At 48.7% G+C, this 18,487-nt stretch overlaps 1 protein-coding gene across 9 annotated transcripts in view; it reads left to right on the forward strand.

The window, feature by feature from the left end:
• Positions 1 to 18,487, forward strand: part of plcd1a (phospholipase C, delta 1a) — a 243,269-nt gene that overhangs the window by 195,044 nt on the left and 29,738 nt on the right. For all 9 annotated transcript variants that reach the window (XM_069914931.1, XM_069914936.1, XM_069914934.1 and 6 more), the window contains 4 exons: positions 1,596 to 1,725; positions 4,451 to 4,679; positions 8,461 to 8,662; positions 11,031 to 11,175. In XM_069914931.1, coding sequence (XP_069771032.1) covers positions 1,596 to 1,725; positions 4,451 to 4,679; positions 8,461 to 8,662; positions 11,031 to 11,175 — 706 coding nt within the window. The remainder of the gene's footprint in view (positions 1 to 1,595; positions 1,726 to 4,450; positions 4,680 to 8,460; positions 8,663 to 11,030; positions 11,176 to 18,487) is intronic.

Below are 18,487 nucleotides of genomic sequence, written 5' to 3' on the forward strand. Positions count from 1 at the left end.
AAGCACTGCAGAAACAGGGTAACGCTTCAGATGGTTTTTCCTTTACTCTATTCCCTCAGACCTTGAGGGAGGCTGGTGTAGAAATCGCAGGGGAAATATTTAAAAGGTCATTAGCCACGGGTGTGGTGCCGAAGGATTGGAGGGTAGCTCACATTGTTTAAAAAAGGCTCCAAAAGTAATCCTGGAAATTATAGGCAGGTGAGCCTAACGTCAGTAGCAGGTAAATTACTGGAAGGTGTTCTAAGAGATCGAATATACAATTATTTGGATACTGATTAGAGATAGTCAACATGGCTTTGTGCATGGTAGGCCGTGTTTAACCAATCTTGTAGAGTTTTTCGAGGAAGTTACCAGGAAAGTTGATGAAGGAAAGGCTGTGGATGTTGTCTACATGGACTTTAGTGAGATCCCACATGGGAGGTTAGACAGGAAGGTTCAGGCACCAGGTATTCATGGTGAAGTAGTGAACTGGATTCGACAATGGCTAGACGGGAGAAGCCACAGAGTAGTGGTGGATGATTGCTTGTCCGACTGGCGGCCTGTGACGAGTGGTGTGCCTCAGGGATCGGTACTGGGACCAATGCATACCAATGATCTGGATGATAATAAATATGGTAAATTGGATCAGCAAGTTTGCAGATGACACTAAGATTGGAGGCGTTGTGGACAGCGAAGAAGGTTTACAAACCTTGCAGAGGGATCTGGACCAGCTGGAAACATGGGCTGAAAAATGGCGGATGGAATTTAATGCAGACAAGTGTGAGGAGATGCATTCCAAGAAAGGATATACACAGTGGAAAATGGCACTGAGGAGTGCGGTAGAACAGAGGGACCTGGGAATACAGATATATAATTCTCTGAAAGTGGATTGGGTTGTAAAGAAAGTTTTTGGCAGATTGGCCTTCATAAATCAAAGTATTGAGTTGGGATGTTATGGTAAAGTTGTGCAAGACATTGGTGAGGCCAAATTTGGAGAATTGTGCACAGGTTTGGTCACTGAACTACAGGAAAGATATCAATAAGATAGAAAGAGGGCAGAGAAGATTTACTAGGATGTTGCCTGGACTTGAGGAACTGAGCTACAGGGAAGGGTTAAACAGGTTAGGACTTTATTCCCTGGAGTGCAGAAGAATGAGGGGAGATTTGATAGAGGTATTTAAGATTATGAGGGGGACAGACAGAGTAAATGTAGATAAGCTTTTTCCACTGAGGGTGGGTGAGATACAAACCAGAGGACATAGGTTAAAGGTGAAAAGTTTAGGGGGAATTTCTTCACACAGAGAGTGTGAATTGAGGAGTTGCCAGCTGAAGTGGTGAATGCAGGCTCAATTTCAACAGTTAAGAACATCTTGGACAGGTACATGGATGGGAGGGGTATGGAGGGATATGGACTGGGTGCAGGTCAGTGGGACTGGGCAGAATAATAATTTGGCACGAACTAGAAGGGCCTGTTTTCTGTGCTGTAATGTTCTATGGTTTTATTGACACATGGTCGGGAAGTTCAGCAGGTTGCCAGCGGTCCTCTGAATCTCCTGCTCGAGGGTGGCTGGGACAGTGTCCCACTATTTGAGTTCTTTCCTTACATCGCTCCGCAGATGGTTCCAAATTTATCTCCAAAAGGCCGACGTCGACAAAGACAATAAAATGACTTTGGATGAAGTGAAACACTTTATGAAGATGATGAACATCGAGGTGGATCACATGTATGCAAAGGAGCTGTTCAAGGTACAGTACCGGACCTTCTCAGGGTTTCCGTCCCTTGGAAGACGACTGACCCCGACCAAATAGATCGCAGGAGGGAGAGGGGTGACCTTGTAGCACTGTATAAAATAAGGGGCTTGGATGAGGTGGGTGGTCACAGTATTGAAAGCAGTTTTGCACTCCTCATTTAAGAAAGAACGTGCTGGCGTTGGAAAGGCTTTAGAGGAGGTTCACAAGGATAACGATTCCAGGAATGAAAGGGGAGGAGCGTTTGACGGTTCTTGCCTGTACTCATTGGATTTGAGGAGAATGAGAGGGGGTTCTTATTGAAACATTTCAAATGTTACAGAGTAGCCGTAGAAAGGTAGTTTCCCGCGGTGGGAGAGTCCAGGACAAGAGGGGACAACTTCAGGATTGAAGGGCATCTGCTTGGAACAGACATGTGGAGGAATTTCTACAACCAGAGGGTGGTGAATCTGTGGAATTTGTTGCCACAGGTGGTTGCGGAGGGCAGGTCATTGGGTGTATTTAAGGCAGAGATTGATGGGTTCTTGATTAGCCAGGGCATCAAAGATGTAGGCAGTGGGGCTGAGTGGGAAAATGGATCAGCTCATTATTAAATGACTCAATGGGCTGAATGGCCTGTTTCTGTTCCAATGTCCTTTGGTCTTTATTCAGACGTGCTATTTGCCTATTTATTTTAGGCATATGGCACGGTAACAGGCCATTTTGGCCAATTACACTCAATTAACCTAAACCACCTCCCTGCCACCCCCACAAACATTTTGAAGGGTAGGAGGAAAGCCGACACAGGGAGAATACTGACCTTACTGACAGCATCAGATCCATATTAAGGTATAAGGCTCCATTATTGGAACATGTTACTACATTTAGAATGTAACATACATGAAATTCTTTAACTTTGTCTACCGTAAGGTAGACAGAGAGTCACCACTTTGTCCAGCACCCCTCACAGAGATCAGCGAGGAACGAATTTGCAACCCCCGGTTTACAAGACCAGTGCTCTCACCACTGAGCTATCGGACCCTCTTCCTGATCAAGGACTTATCTCCCTCCATTTTACATATCCTCAATGAATTACATAAATCAACCCTCCTCTGGGTAAAGAAATTCCTCCTCATCTCTGTTCTAAAGGGACATTTTTGTATTCTGAGGCTATGTCCTCTGGTCCCAGACTCTCCCCACCACAGGAAACATCCTCCCCACTTTATCCAGGCCTTTCAATATTTGGTAGGTTTCAGTGAGATCCCGTCTCATTTTTCTAAACTCCAGTTAGTCCAATCTCAGAGCCTTCAAACGTCCTCGTATGAAAACTGTTTCAATGCAGGGATTATACTCCCGAACCTCCTCTGGAGCCTCCCCAATGCCGACACATCCTTCCTTAGATAAGGAGTGCAACACTGCTCACAGTACTTCATGAGGTCTGACCACTGCCTGTAAAGCCTCAACAATCTCAACATTACACCCCTGCTTTTATATTCTCTCCCTCTCGAAACGAATATGAGCATTGCAATTGCCTTCCTTTTCACCGACTCTACCTGCAGGTTAACCGTGCACAAGGATTCCCAAGTTCCCCTGCACCTCTGATTTCTGAACTCGTTGACTGTTTAAAAAACAGTCAACTATCACAGTACCAGCGACCCAGGTTCAAATCCTGTCAGGAGTTTGTATCTGCCGGGTGCTCCAGTTCCCTCCCACGTTCCAAAAATAGACGGGGTTTGGAGGTCAGTTGGTGTATTTGGGCTTGTGAACTTTGTGCTGTATGTCTAAATTTAAATTTAAAATGAAAGGTCCCCCCTTTAAAGAGATTTAAGGTGAGGGAGAAAGAATTTAATCTTCAAGACCTCTCCAGGATATCTTGATGAGCTATAGGTCTGGATACAGCAGAGAAGCAGGCCTTTCTGCCCATTGAATCACTGCTGACCACCAACAACCTTGGGGGCATTGAAAAGGCTCTGAGATTGTTATGTGGATATAAGGACAAATAGAGGGTTATGGGTGTGAGGGAGGGAAGCGTTAGATTGTTGCGGAGTTGGCCGGTACAACATTGCGGGCCAAAGCTTTACTTTGCTTCAGGAGCTGGCGGGATACAGGAGAAGATGGGACTGGGATTGGGACTGATAGAATTGCTCTTTTCTGAGCCAATAATAAATCACAGTTATACAGCATGGAAGTAGGCCATTTGGCCCAACATATTCGAGCTGAGCATCCCCAGCTCATGGCCCACTGACTTTGTGAGCTATCACTCTCCCTGACAGTGTGTTCCACATACCACCCTCTGGGTGAACAACTCCATCTCAAAACCCTCTCAAATCCCCCTCAAGTTCCCTGCATTTTAAGTGTAATTTTTAAGAAGTACAGGATACCATTCCTTAATGCCAGCCTGGCAGTCCTGAATTTGATGCTCCTGTACCTCCTTCCTGATGATAGTGGGTCAACTGGATGGAAAGGGCCCTCAATAATTCCTTGAGCCCTATTTAAGCAACGTTCCCGGTGGACCCCAGTGATCTTCTCGGCCATTTTGATGATCTTCTGTATTGACGTCCAGTCCAGTGGTTTGCAGCCACTGACCCAAACATTGATGCAGCCGGACAGGACCCTCTTAATTGTTCTTCTGTAAAATGTTGTCAAGATGGGGGCTGGTAGCCTTGCCCTCCTCAACCTCCGGAGGAAGCTATTCTTCGAGCCTTCCCTCACTCCTCTCTTTTGCCTTCCGTCCCTTCCACAGAAGTGCGACCGGACGAAAGATGGCACTATCCAAGGGAAGGAGGTCGAGGAATTCTACAAGCTGCTGACGGAGCGCGAGGAGATCACCACCATCTTTGAGGCCTACAGCAACAAGGACCATCTGATGAATGTGGAGAAGCTGACTGAATTCCTGAGGAAGGAGCAGAGGGAGAATGTGACCCAGGAGTACGCAGCGAAGCTCATCAAGAGCTACGAAGTGAACGAGGAAGGTAGGCCGCAAACAGGAGTTGAAGTGGGCTCGCCCAGTCTGGTTGGACACTCCCAAAGGGCACGACCTTTCACCTTGAAATGCCCTCGCCTCATACTGAGGCCATAGGTTGCGTCACACCTCTATCCTCGTGTGCCCTTGCTTCCCTCAGCCAATTGGGAAAGGAGAGCTGAGTGATTGACAATATTTTTCTCCACCCACTGCAATATATTTCCCCGCCAATAAATGGCCATTTGTAAACCTCTCCCTGTTTGCCTGCTGTTTTGCGTTCAAGTTGATCATCACATTGTACCTGGAACTGTGAGAAGGTTTCAGTGAAAGATCATTTCAGACACATGAAAGGAGGTCACTGGGTTTTTTAAAAATTTAGGTGTACAGCACGGTAACAGGCCTTTCCAGCCCTCGAGCCCATGCCACCCAATCTACACCCAATTAACTTACACCTCCCCACGGTATGTTCAAACGGTGGGAGGAAACCAGTGCCCCCAGAGGAAACCCCATGCAGACATGGGGAGAACGTACAAACTCCTCACAGACAGCACGGGTTTTGAACTCTGGTCCCTGGCGCTGTAACAGTGTTGCGCTAACTGCTACGTTAACTGTGGCTTCCCATGAAGGGTTCATTCAGGAGCCTTATGGCTGCGGAGAAGAATTTGGTTTTGAACCTGTCGGTGGGTGTTCTCACACATCTTGGGATTTCACGGTTAGTGTCGGGGTTAATACAATGCTGTTACAGCTCCAGCGACACAGCTTCGAAGCTGGAGTTCTTCCCAACACCTGCATGGGTTTCTCCAGGTGCTCCAATTTCCTCCCATGTTCCAGTGATGTAGGGGGTTGGTAGGTTAATTGGTCACGTGGGTGTAACTGGGCAGCACGGGCACGTGGGTCGGAAAGGCCTGTTATCGAGCTGTTTGTCTAAATTAAAAAAGAAGTCTATTCCACCTTGGGTATGGAGACCAAGCTGCAATTATCCCTGCTGCTTCCCCAGCGATTTATTCATTGAAGCAAGCCCTTTCCACACATGTTCTCAAATTCTTTCAAAGCAGGAAAACCTGCCATTCTCCTTCTTAATTCCAGTACACCAGCACACTGCAGAGGGGTGTGTTCCTGTCCCCAGCACGGTTTTCCCAAACGCTAACCTCTGACTAAAAGCAGCAAAATCTGCTGCTTTTCTTTCACATTTTGTGTTCATTTAATTCAGTGGTTCCCAAACTTTTTAAGGCTGCAGCCCCATTGCCTCCCAGGCCACATCCCTAGCACCTCCCCCACACCCAGACGCACACACACATTCACACCTACACACACACACACACACACACACACACACACACGCACACCCATGCACACACACCCCCACATGCGGGGACACACACGCACACAAATCCACACATACACATACCCACGCACACACACATCTCACACATACACACCCACACACACACACCCACACACACACACTCCCACACATACAAACACACCCAGACCTATCCACACACCCACACAAACCCTCACACACATACACACACACACACCCACACACACACACCCACACACACACACCCACACACACAAACACCCACACACACACACACAATAAACACATATTTCTTTCTTCATATTAGGTCTACTGCAAATTTGAAATAACAACTAATCTAACATGGGCTATCACTGTCCCAGGGAGTCACTGTCCCGAGCAGTCCCAAGTCAGCCAGTCACTGTCCCCCATCCAGTCACCATCCCCCACCATCACCATCCCAGTCAGTCACTATCCCATCCAGTCACAGTCCCAGTCAGTCACTAACCCCCGCCGTTATCATCCCAGCCAGTCACCGTCCCCCGCTGTCACCATCCCAGCCAGTCACTGTCCTAGCCATTCACCATCCCCCGCCATCACCATCCCAGCCAGTCACCATCCCATCCAGTCACCGTCCCAGCCAGTCACATCCCCTGCTGTCACTATCCCAGCCAGTCACCATCCCCTGCCGTCACCGTCCCAGTCAGTCACCATCCCATCCAATCACTGTCCCAGCCAGTCACTGTCCCATCTAGTCACCATCCCAGCCAGTCACCGTCCCAGCCAGTCACCATCCCAGTCAGTCACTGTCCCATCTAGTCACCGTCCCCCACCGCTACCATCCCAGCCAGTCACCATCCCAGGCCATCACCGTCCCATCAGTCACCATACCCTGCCGTCACCATCCCAGGCAGTCACCCCCCAACCCCTTCCTCGCCTGATGGATTGCATACAATGAGCATTGAAGGCTGAATTTCCTGAAAACCATTTGGACTCCCCCCATTTTCCTTACCGCCCACGGTGGATCTTTCCACCGCCCCCAGGGGGAAGGCAGCACCCACTTTGGGCATGATGGATTTAGTTACTTCATCTCACACAAAAAATTCCCTGTGAGCAGATTTCTAATCCACATACAATATTTCAGCATTAAATGGCAAGGTTTATAAGGGAGAATTTCCGTTACCTGAATTGTAGTAAAACAGGCATAGACTGCTCTCTGCACATTAGCTTAGGGCGTACAAGGACACCACGGTCCTTCTGGATACCATCCAACCTCTTCAACTCCTGGAGGCTGCAGGTCAGTTCCAGGGAGGTGGCTTCCCCTCCCTCCAGGGCTTATCCCAAGGACTGTGTACAACACTCAGAAGTGTTTCTCACCCTTCCTCTCCTGCTCTCCTGTCCTTGTCCAATTATCGCCTTTTGCCTGTTGGACTGTGCTCGTCCCCCTGCCCTTCCTTCCCTCCTCCTCCAGCCTTTTCATACTGCCTGTTATTTGATCATCCCATGACGAAGGGCTCAGGCCTGAAGCATTGGTAATTTATCTTTACCTCCTATGGACGCTGCGAGACCTGCTGAGTTCTGCATTTTCCCCGCAATCGCAGAGTCTGCAGACGGTTTCACTGCTGAAGGGTCTCAGCAGGTCACGAAGCGTCCACAGAAGGCAATTGGCCCTCAATTATTAAGCTCTGACCCCCTCCTTCAGACATGTCAAAAGATCGGGCAAGTCTGAGAAAGAAGGGCTTTTGCAGGGAGGGAAAGAGGAAGGGGGTGAATGGAAGGGGAAGGGCACAGGCCTACGAGTGATAGGTGAGTCCCTGTGGGAAGGGGAAGAGCAGAGAACACCATAGTACAGTACAGGCCCTTCTGTCCTAGGGCTACTCCTTGCTTCATGTGTACCACTGTGCCCAACTTCTTACGGGTCTTGCCTGGCCTGGGAATGTGATGGAGGAATCTGGCACATGGTTTGGAAGGCACGATGATGTTCGGCTCTTTGAGATGGGTTGATGTTGTGCCAACCTATATATTGACAGGCCCTTTAAAGGGCCCCATGCTGCCCAATTACACCCATAACCAGGTATGTTTTGAACAGTGGGAGGAAACCGGAGTCCTCGGGGAAAACCCACACAGACACGGGGAGAGCACACAAACTCCATATGGATAGCGCGGGATTTGAACCCCGGTTCCAATCGCTGGTGCTGTGAAGGAGTTGCACTACACCAACCGTGCTGCCCCCGAAATGAAAGGAAAAGAGCTAACAAGTGATGGGGCAGGGAACAGAGGAAAGGTGCTCGCTGAGAGGGGGTGGGGAGCTAGAGGAAGGAAATGAGTGGGTGACAGGGAGGGAGAGGGGAGAAGTCAGTGATGAGGGAAAGCGAGGGATGGGGAAAGAAAGAGAGACTTGGGGTGGGAGAGGAGGTGGGGGGGTTCTCCTGATATGATGCCATCTGGTTTGGAAATTGGGAATAACAAAAGTTTATTTCGTTGTTAGCGAAACACAATTTGTTGATGACCAAGGATGGCTTTCTGTTCTTCCTGATGTCACCCGAAGGCGCCATTTTCAACCCAGAGCACAGCAAGGTTTACCAAGACATGACCAAACCTCTCAACCAGTACTACATTTCTTCCTCTCACAACACCTACCTGACCAAGGACCAGTTGGAGGGGCCCAGCAGCACCGAAGCCTACATCAGGTACCTATCGAAGGGAGGGAAGTCTGCGGATGCTGGGGTCAAGCATAATGCACACCCGTACTGGAGAAACACAGCAGGTCATGCAGCAACCAGAGGAAGTAATGGGGAAGCAACGTTTCGGACAGGGCCGGATTAAGGCCTACTGGCGCCCTAAGCATAGCCCAATGATTGTTCCCCCTCAACCTCTCCATTTTCTAACTGACAAGTGCTGAATGTGAAATAATAACCATATAACCATAGAACAGTTTACAGCACGGAACCAGGCCCATATCGCCCCTTCTAGTCCGCTCCAATTTACGGGAAACTCCTCTAGTTCCACCTACCCACTCCCTTGCCCATAACCCTCCAACCCCCTCACATCCATGTACTCATCCAACCTCCTCTTAAACGACAGAACTGACCCTGCCACAACTACCTCTTCTGGTAGATCATTCCACTCAGCCACCACTCTCTGAGTGAAGAAGCTTCCTCTTGTATAACTCCTAAAGTTCTGCCCCGTAACCCTTAACTTATGACCCCTTGTACCAATCTCCCCTACTCTCAGGGGAAAGAGCCTATTCACATCTACTCTATCCCCTTCATAATTTTAAATACCGCTATCAAACCCCCTCTCAACCTTCTACACTCCAACTAATAAAGTTCCATTCTACTCAATCTTTCTCCGTATTCAAGATACTGCAATCCAAGCAACATTTTTCTAAACCTTCTCTGCACCCTCTCAACCTTATTTATATCCTTCCTATAATATGTAGACCAGAACTGCACACAATACCCCAAACTTGGCCTCACCAAAGTCTTAAACAGACTCAACATCACCTCCCAGCTCCTAAATTCTATGCTATGATTTATAAAGGCTTGCATACCAAAAGCCTTCTTCACCACCCTATCTACATGGGAATCTACCTTCAAGGAACACTGAACCGTTATTCCAAGATCCCTCCGTTCCTCAGCATTCCTCAATGCCCTCCCTTTCACTGCATACATCCTATTTGGTTATTCCTCCCACTCATCTACATTAAACTCCATCTGCCACCTTTCAGCCCACTTTTCCAAACAGTCCAAATCTTTCTGTAGTCCAGGAAAACCCTCTTCCAGGCCATGCCCCACAACTGTATTAAATATATATTTTTCATTTATTGTGGGGGTGGGGCCTTTTTGTTCAGCCAAAGTTCAGCTGCACCATGGTGAATCTGGCCCTGAAAAAGACTCCGTGGTGCCCCCTTCCTTAAGCACTTGCTTATTTCGCTTAATGGTTCATCCAGGCCTGGTTTCGGACTGGGCCCTTCACAAGCAAACACAGGCAGGCCTCCCCTGGATAAAACGATGGGGGTTGAAGGGAGGAGGAGAGAAGGGAGGAGGGGGCAGGAGTAGGAGCAACAGGCTTAACAAGTGTAGAAAAACAGAGTGGGGGGGGGTTCCAAATCCACACATCTCTCAAGGTCGCTACATAGTTTGCTAGGACAATTAAGAAGGCCCATAGGCTTCGTTCATTGGGGGACTGAGTTCAGGGGCTGTGAAGTGTCCTTGAGAAAAGATATACTGGCAGAAGGCTCTGCAGATGAGGGGATTAGCTTGTGAGGAGAGATTCAGTCACCTGGGAAGAGACAGGTCTTTGCACAGTGGATAATTAAGGGTACGCAGGGAACAGGCAGATAGATGGAACTGAGTCCACGGCCAGATCAGCCACAATCTCGTTGAATGGCGAAGCAGGTTCGATGGGCCAGAGGGCCGACTCCCACTCCTGTTTCTCATGTTCTTGTGAGAGAAGCATATAGAACTACAAAAAGGATCGATAAGAGGCTGGAAAGTTGATTCCACTGGCAGGTGAACTAGGGGACACGGCCTCAAAATTCAGGGGAGTAGATTTAGGATGGAGATGAGGAAGAACAGCTTCTCCCAGAGAGTCGTGAATCTGTGGAATTCGCTGCCCCAGGAGGTAGAAGGGGCTGGTCCAACTATATTTAAATTGCAGATGGGTAGATTTTGGGCAAGCCGGGGAATTATGGGGAAGGTAGATGGAGCTGAGGCCGTGGCCAGATCAGCCATGGCTCAATGGGCTGGATGGCCGACTCCTGCTCCTGTTTCTTTTGTCAGCCAAAGGAGCAGCAGAGACATGATGTGAAACTCGAAAGTCTGCAGACGCTGAGATTGGAGTAAAAACACAGAACTCGACAGGTCTCACAGCGTCTGCAGGAGGTAAAGATATATAACCGACGTTTCGGGCCTGAGCCCTTCTTCAAGGTGTGAGTAAAAAGCAGGCAGGTGCCTGAATTAGAAGGCTGGGGAGAGAGAGCAGGGGGAGGAGCACGGGCGTATATTAGCTACTTCCATTTGGATACAATGATGGAGCATTGTATCTCATCAACAGTGCGCTGACTAGAGGCTGCCGCTGTGTGGAGCTGGACTGTTGGGATGGAAAGAATGGAGAGCCAGTGATTTATCACGGCCACACCTTCACCTCCAAGATCCTTTTCCAGGATGTCATCAATGTCATCAAGAATTACGCTTTCAAGGTGAGCTGACGTACCTCTGCCTGCCCCGAGCCATTGATCCAGCTGCTTCTCTCAGTGCCAGTCAGGAAGGTTTGTTTGTGGGAACTGGGCCACAAGGAGTTGGTCACCCTCAGCAGGGAGTGGAGGGATTGGCATCGTTCCGACAGGAGAGTTAGTGGCTTAACTTCCGCATGGCGACCGGTGTACACATCATAGGCTGAAGGGCCTGGGTCTGTGCTCTACTCTTTAGGGCAGGTGGCTAGAAGCCGACAATAAAGCTTGCTTTCAAAAACAAAAGGGCTGCATTTCTATAGCCCCTTGAAAACCAAAATACCGTGCAGATGCTGCGTCTGAAATAAAAATCAGGAAATGCTTGGGAAACTCAGCGGTCAGGTGATGAGGGGAAAGGGAGGGATGACGGACCGATGGGAATGATTTGGCAAAGGGATAAGGAACTCAGTGGTCGGATTGTGTGGGTGATGGGCATCTGTAGGTGGGTGAGGGGAATGACACTGGGTGACAGCAAGCTAAACAAGGGTTTTATACAGTTTGAGCATAACATCTCAGCTCTTATATTCTGCGCCTTGCCTCATGAAGCATTGCATGCCTTTATACCCACTGTATTGATCCATCCCATTGTCATCAAGGATCTGGAGACATACTTGAAGAGGACATCTACTTAAAGTGAGTGGAGGAAAGTTTAGGGGAGACAATAGATATAGATTTTATTTTATATATACAAAGAGTGATGGGTGCCTGGAATGCATTGCCAGGAGTGGTGGTGGAGGCTGATACAATAGGGACCCTTAGTTAGGCATATTAATGTAAGCAAAATAGAGGGTTATGGGTGGGAGGTGGGAAAGGGTCCAGTCGTTTTCAAACTTTTTCTTTCCACTCACATAGCACATTAAGTAATCCCTATGCCATAAGTGCTCTGTGATTAGTAAAGGATGCGAGTGGAAAGAAAAAGTTTTAAAACCACTGTTTTAATCGTCCCTCATTGACTCATTATGTGCACGGTTTCAGAACTCCAAAGGAAATAGGCCAATGACAATTTTTCTCAAGCAAAATATTTCAGTAACAATCGGGTCTAGAGCAGTGATTCTCAACCTTCCCCTCCCACTCACATCCCACCCTAAGCAATTCCTTACTAATCACAGAGCACCGATGGCACAGGGATTACTTAAAGTGGGATGTGAGTGGAAAGAAAAAGGTTGAGAACTACTGGAGTAGATTGTTGTGGTTTACATAGGTCAGCACAACATCAAGGGCTGAAGGGCTGGAATGTTCTATGTTCTCTTTTCAATCTCTCTGTTCTTCTCTAATTTTTCTTTTCAAATTTAGTCATACAGCACGGTAGCAGGCCCCTTTGGCCCACGAGCCCGTGACACCCAACTTATACTCGATTGACGTATAATCCCCGGTACATTTTGAACGGTGGGAGGAAACTGGAGCACCCGGGGAAAACCCACGCAGACACGCACAAACTCCCTACAGACACGGAGAGAGCGTACAAACTCCTAATAGACTCCCATTCTCTGTACATTTTCATGTACCAACCAGGTTACTTATCTGTGCGACCCCACTGCTTGTCTCGGCCAATATCCCTCGAAACCTTTCCGATCCACGTGCCTGCTCGCATGTCTTTTAAGCTTTTCAGTCACTTCCCCCGTCACGGTCTCCCCTGACAGCCTGTTCCACATTCCTGCCACTTCCCTGTGTGAAATTAGTTAAACAAGAAACTCTGGAGATGCTGCAGTTTTACACAGAAAATTGCTGAAGAAGCTCAGCAGGTTACGCAACATTCTCTATGCAGCAAAGATACGACCACTAGCCTACTGCAGGGGGCGATCTCTGTACCTGCAGAAGGACCACCTGGGGGCTGACTCCACCTGGCCGGCTGTCAATCAGCCGACCCGAATATAAGCCTGAGCCGGCCCTTCCTGAGCCAGTCACTCGGGAGCCACCACAGCTGAAACTGGTGTGTACAATCTTTTAGCAGGCATAAAGCCCATAGTACAGTGTTTGGTGTCTGCTTGCTGCTACCGCAGCGCGTCACAATAGCCCAACATTGTGGGCCTGAGCCCTTCATCAACGTATGATCAAAATGCAGGCAGGCACACGAATAAAATGGTGGGGAGGAGCACAGGCCCACAGGAGGGAGGGCAGAAGATGAGAAGTGAGAGAGGGAGGTGATAGCTCTCTGAAGAGAGCCTCTAGCAGGATGTGTTGTCAGCTGATTCTGGACTCAGCAATTTGTAGAGCTAATTTCCATATAGTGCCTTTAGCTCAGGACGATCCGAGTCATTTGATGTGGCTGTTTAAAGACTAGTTGTTTTAAGCACTTCTGATGGAAATCTTGTGGTTGTTCCAGTCTCGGCACCCGGGGTGAAGTTTCAAAGTTCCTTTTATTGTCGTGTAATAATACATTAAAAATGTAATACGTTAGGCAGACAAAGAGGCGTCATGAGCATTGCCCGGCGGCCCCCTGTCATTGGTCATGTCCGTGGATTCGCCTCCAGCGCTCCCGCAGCCTCTCCAACCCGAGCTCCAGGCCCAAACCTCCAACACCGACAGGAGGCCTTCTTGCCCTCAGCGTCCCGTTGAACGCCGGCTCCGATACCTGGTTCCTGTGAGCCAGTCCCCAGCAGCCCCGTGCGGGTCCCCCGACCGCAAGTCACCCACGGCCTGTGCGGTCCCACTCAGCCGCTGAGCCCCTCTCTGGTCACCATCCTGTGGGGTCGTCTCCTCTGCTTCTCCTTCTCCATGGGGGGGCGGGGGGTGGGAGCGGCCTTCTTCCTGTTTCTGGTTCAACCACTGTTTTGAAAAACACTGTTAGGAATCCCACCCCCGGCCAATGCACACTGGAAAAAGGACAAACAATGGATGGGAACATTCCAGGGTATCTGTGGAGAGGGAACAGAGAAGACGACGAGTGTCATATCCATAAGTTCAATGTACAGATCCACCAACATTCTTACTTGCTGCAGCCACACGGGTACCCAAGGTACACCAACTACAATAGTATAACTAGCAAAATATGTTGAGACCAAAATAAATAATACAGTAAAACTCCTGTTATCTGGAATTCAAGCATCCGATCAAAAAAAACATAGAAAATAAATAGTTAAAAAAATGTGTTTAAAATTGGCCTGCCACAAGCAATCTCAAGCAACCAGAATTTTCACTTATCCGGCATCTACCAATCCCCATAGGTGACAGATACCAGGGGTTTTACTCTAAATGCAAAAGGATGGATAAGCCGCGTTCGCGTGTCTGCATCCAAAATTCTGTCCAGTCCCTTGCACACTGTCCCCCCTCTTTCTGTGAAAGGCGAGTCTTTTCCACACAATGGCCCACTGCCTCTCCTGTTGACTTTTAGATAGTTCCCCTTGCCGACCAGCCTTGTAGTCCCCATGAAGGAGCTAGCTCAAGGAGGAATCTTGGCCGGCACAGATGGTTTGGGCTGAAGGGCCAGTTTCCACGTTATATAACACCATGACTTCCCCTGTCCCTGTACAGTAACCTCGACCAAGGGCAAGGTTTACATTTCAATGGGGGTGGCTTCCTCCCTCACCAAAATATGTCAGCCCTGAACTCTCAGTCCCCCTCCTCTAACTTACCCCCTCCAACAGGACCCCACCAAAACTCGTCAAACCACCATCTCACGCACTGTCTCTGAACAGGCCTTTCAAATGAAACAACACTTCACTTGAACATCCAGAGGACTTGTTAACTGCATTTGGTGCTCCCTCTATGGCCTTATCTACATTGGAGAGACCGGTCACAGACTGGGAGATCATTTCACTCAGCACCTTCTCTCCGTTCACAGCAACAGTGACCTCCCAGTGGCCAACCATTTCAATTCCGAATCACACTCCCACACTCGCATGTCTGTCCATGGCCTTGTGTACTGTCCCATCCTGACTACCCGTATATTGGAGGAACAACACCTTAGTTTCCGTCTGGGCAACCTCCAGCCAGATGGCATCAACATGGACTTCACTGCTTTCCATTAAACCTGCTCGTCTTTTCTTTCTCCTCCCCCCTTTCCTGTCATTCCAGTTCCTCTACCCACCCATCCACTCAGTCATCATTGCTGCTGTCCCCTCTACCTATCATCTCCTGCCTTTGCCACACCCCCCTTCCTCCCCTCCTACTCTTTTGTTCGGATGCCTGCCGGCTTTTTCTCGTACCTTGATGAAGGGCTCAAACCCGAAACATCAGTTATGTATCTGCTACATAAAGGACCCTGTTTGACCTGCTAAGCTTCTCCGGCACGCTGTGTTTTGACTTCAACCACGGTGTCCGCAGAATTTTGTGATTTACGCCTGTCTCTGAATTTATCACTTCCAATCATCTCCAACTTCATCGTTTCCACCTCCTTCCTCCCAATCCCGCATTGCCTGGTTCCACCTCCTTCCCAAGATCCACACCCCAGTTGTCCCGGTAGACCTATTGTTTCCAGATACTCCTGCCCCACCGAACTGGTAAAAGCCGGAGGAACTCAGCCGGTCACGCAGCGTCCCATGGGAGGTAAAGATATATCACTCAGTCCTTTTTCAACGGATGAGCAAAAAGCAGGCAAGCGTCCTTAATTAGAGAGAAGGAAGGAAGAATAAGAAGGGGAGGGGTCCAGACCAATATCCAAAAGCTGTGAATTGGGTTGGATAACAGGAAAGGTGAGAATAGACTCCATTTTGTCCATCCTGGTCCAATCCCTCCCCGCCTACATTCAGCTTTCCTTCTATTTTTAATTCAGGAGCCTGCCTGCTTTTTACTCAGACCTAGATGAAGGGTTCAGGCCTGCAAATCAGTTACATATAGCTTTACCTCCAATGGATGCTGGAGTACCTCCACCATTTCTGTGTTTTGACTACAATCAAAACTGCTGCAGAATTCCGTGTCTCACTCCTGGATTTTAATCAGCTGTCCATTAAACAGCTCCCATATCGCCACTCCCCGTCTACTCTCCCTACCTCCTGCCTAGGGCTGTGGTACTAGTAGAGGATGGCAGGGTCAGTGCAAGATTGTCACCGTGCCAGCAACCCAGGTTTGAATCTGGTGCTGACTGGGAGGAGTTCGTATGCTCACCCTGTAGGGTGTAATTTGGCAGCAGGGGCTCATGGGCTGGAAGGGCCTGTTACCGTGCTGTATGTCTTAAGTTTTAAAAAAAGACGACTGTGGTGATTTGCCATCCTCCAGTTTAGTTTTTTTCCCCCATTATTGTCCAGATTTGATGTTATCCATAACCACCTGAAGGTATTGTGATCTCTATTCTTCAAACGCTCTCCCACTGAAACCCGCACCTGACCCGTCCCATTTCTCAGGTGCTGGATAGCCCTTGTTCAGCTTGGACTCTGAAAAAAATCCAACTAATTCTGCCTCATCTGAGCCTGAGCAAGTCCCAGTTAATATTGGAGACATTAAAATCACCCTTTACAACAAGCCTCTTGTTTTTACATCTTTCTCTAACCTACCTGCATTTCTAGTCATAGAACACTACGTCACAGTACAGACTCTTCGGCCCATCATGATGTTGTGCCGACCTATGTAAACATATTTCACCACAATCCCACCCTTCCCTCCTTCACACACAATACCCTCTATTTTTCATACATCCGTATGCCCATCTAAGAATCTTTTAAACGTCCTTATTGTACCGGCCTCCACCACCACCCCCGGAGATGCATTCCAGGCACCCACCACTCTCTGTGTAAATCCTACCCCTAGCGTCTCCCCTCAATTTTCCTCCCCTCCTGGTATTTTCTACTGTCGCTCCAGGAAAAAGGTGCTGACAGACCACCCTATCCTTGCCCCCTCATAATCTTACACACCTCTATTAAATTGTCTCTCACCCTCTGTCACTCAAAAGCCAAAAACCCTCACTCTATCAACCTTGACATTGTGCCATGTTCCATAATCCAGGCAGCATCCTGGTAAATCTGCTCTGCACCCTCTCCACAACTTCCACATCCTTCCCGTAACGAGGCGACTAGAACTGAACACAATCCTCCAAGTGAGGTCTCACCAGAGATTTGTAGAACTGCAACCTTTACCTCGTGGTTCTTGAACTCAATCACCGACTTGTGAAGGCAAACACACTCTACACCTTCTTAACTTCCCTATCGACCTTCGCAGTAAGGACCTGGATCCCTAGATCCCTCTGTTCTCCACACTGTTAAGAATCCTAACATTAACTACATACTCTGCCTTCAATTGGACCTCGTAAAATGCATCACTTCACACTTTTCCAGATTAAACTCCATCTGCCACTTCTCCGCCCAACTTTGCATCCTGGTTATATACTGCTGTAACCTATGACAACCCTGTACACCATCCACAACACCTCCAACCTTCTCATTACCTGCATCCCTCCACTTCTTCACTTAAGCTATTTATAAACAATCACAAAGTGCAAGGTCCCAAGAACCACTCCCTGCAGAATGCTACGAGTCACTGACCTCCTGGCAGAACATGTTCCCTCTATTATTACTCTCTGACTTCAGAAGGTAAGCCAATTCTGAATTCAAGCAGCCCAACGTTCTAGAATCCCATGCCTCATAGGATGTCAGTTCATCACTGATCTTATTTATAATGGTGACTGGTAAGATTGGTTCCCTAAGCAAACAGAAACATCCTCAAGATTCTTCAGTGACAAAGCCCTTTCTGAATATTCCCAGATCATTCCAACCTTGGCAGACCAGAACTAACCATTGCCACCCTGTAGCAACTCACAATCTGCAGGAAGAAACTCCGCAGGTCGAGCAGCAGCCAGAGCCCTTCTGCCTTCCCACCGGAGGGTATTCTTGAGATGTCGAACCCCAATAAAAGTGGGAGTTATTAAGGAGGGAGGGTCTCTCATTGTCCCCAAGGGTCTCCTACTGGTCTGTTATGAGAGTCGCTCAATGCCCCATAGGATCTCTCACTGCCCCATTACCCTGAGGATCTCTCACTGTCCCCTCACTACCCACCACTTACTGCCCCCACTATTACCCCCGAGGGTCTCGCACTGCCTTGTTACCCATGAAGGTCTCTCATTGCCCCTACTCTTAACCCCGAAGGTATGTCTTCCCCCACTGTTACCCTCGAGAGTCTCTCTCTGACCCTACCATTACCCCTGAGGATCTCTCACTGTCCCGTTACCCTCAAAAATATCTCGCTGTCCCCACCGTTACCCCCGAGGGACTCTCGCTGCCCCATTACCCCCAAGGGTTCCTCCTGCCCCCACCATTAACCCCGAGGGACTCTCACATCCCCTACTGTTACCCTAAGGGTCCCTCACTGACCCCACCATGATCCCTGAGGGTCTCTCACTGTCCCCACTGTGACC

Source organism: Narcine bancroftii, chromosome 1 (genome assembly GCF_036971445.1).
Source record: "Narcine bancroftii isolate sNarBan1 chromosome 1, sNarBan1.hap1, whole genome shotgun sequence".
NCBI classification, from domain to species: Eukaryota; Metazoa; Chordata; class Chondrichthyes; order Torpediniformes; family Narcinidae; genus Narcine; species Narcine bancroftii.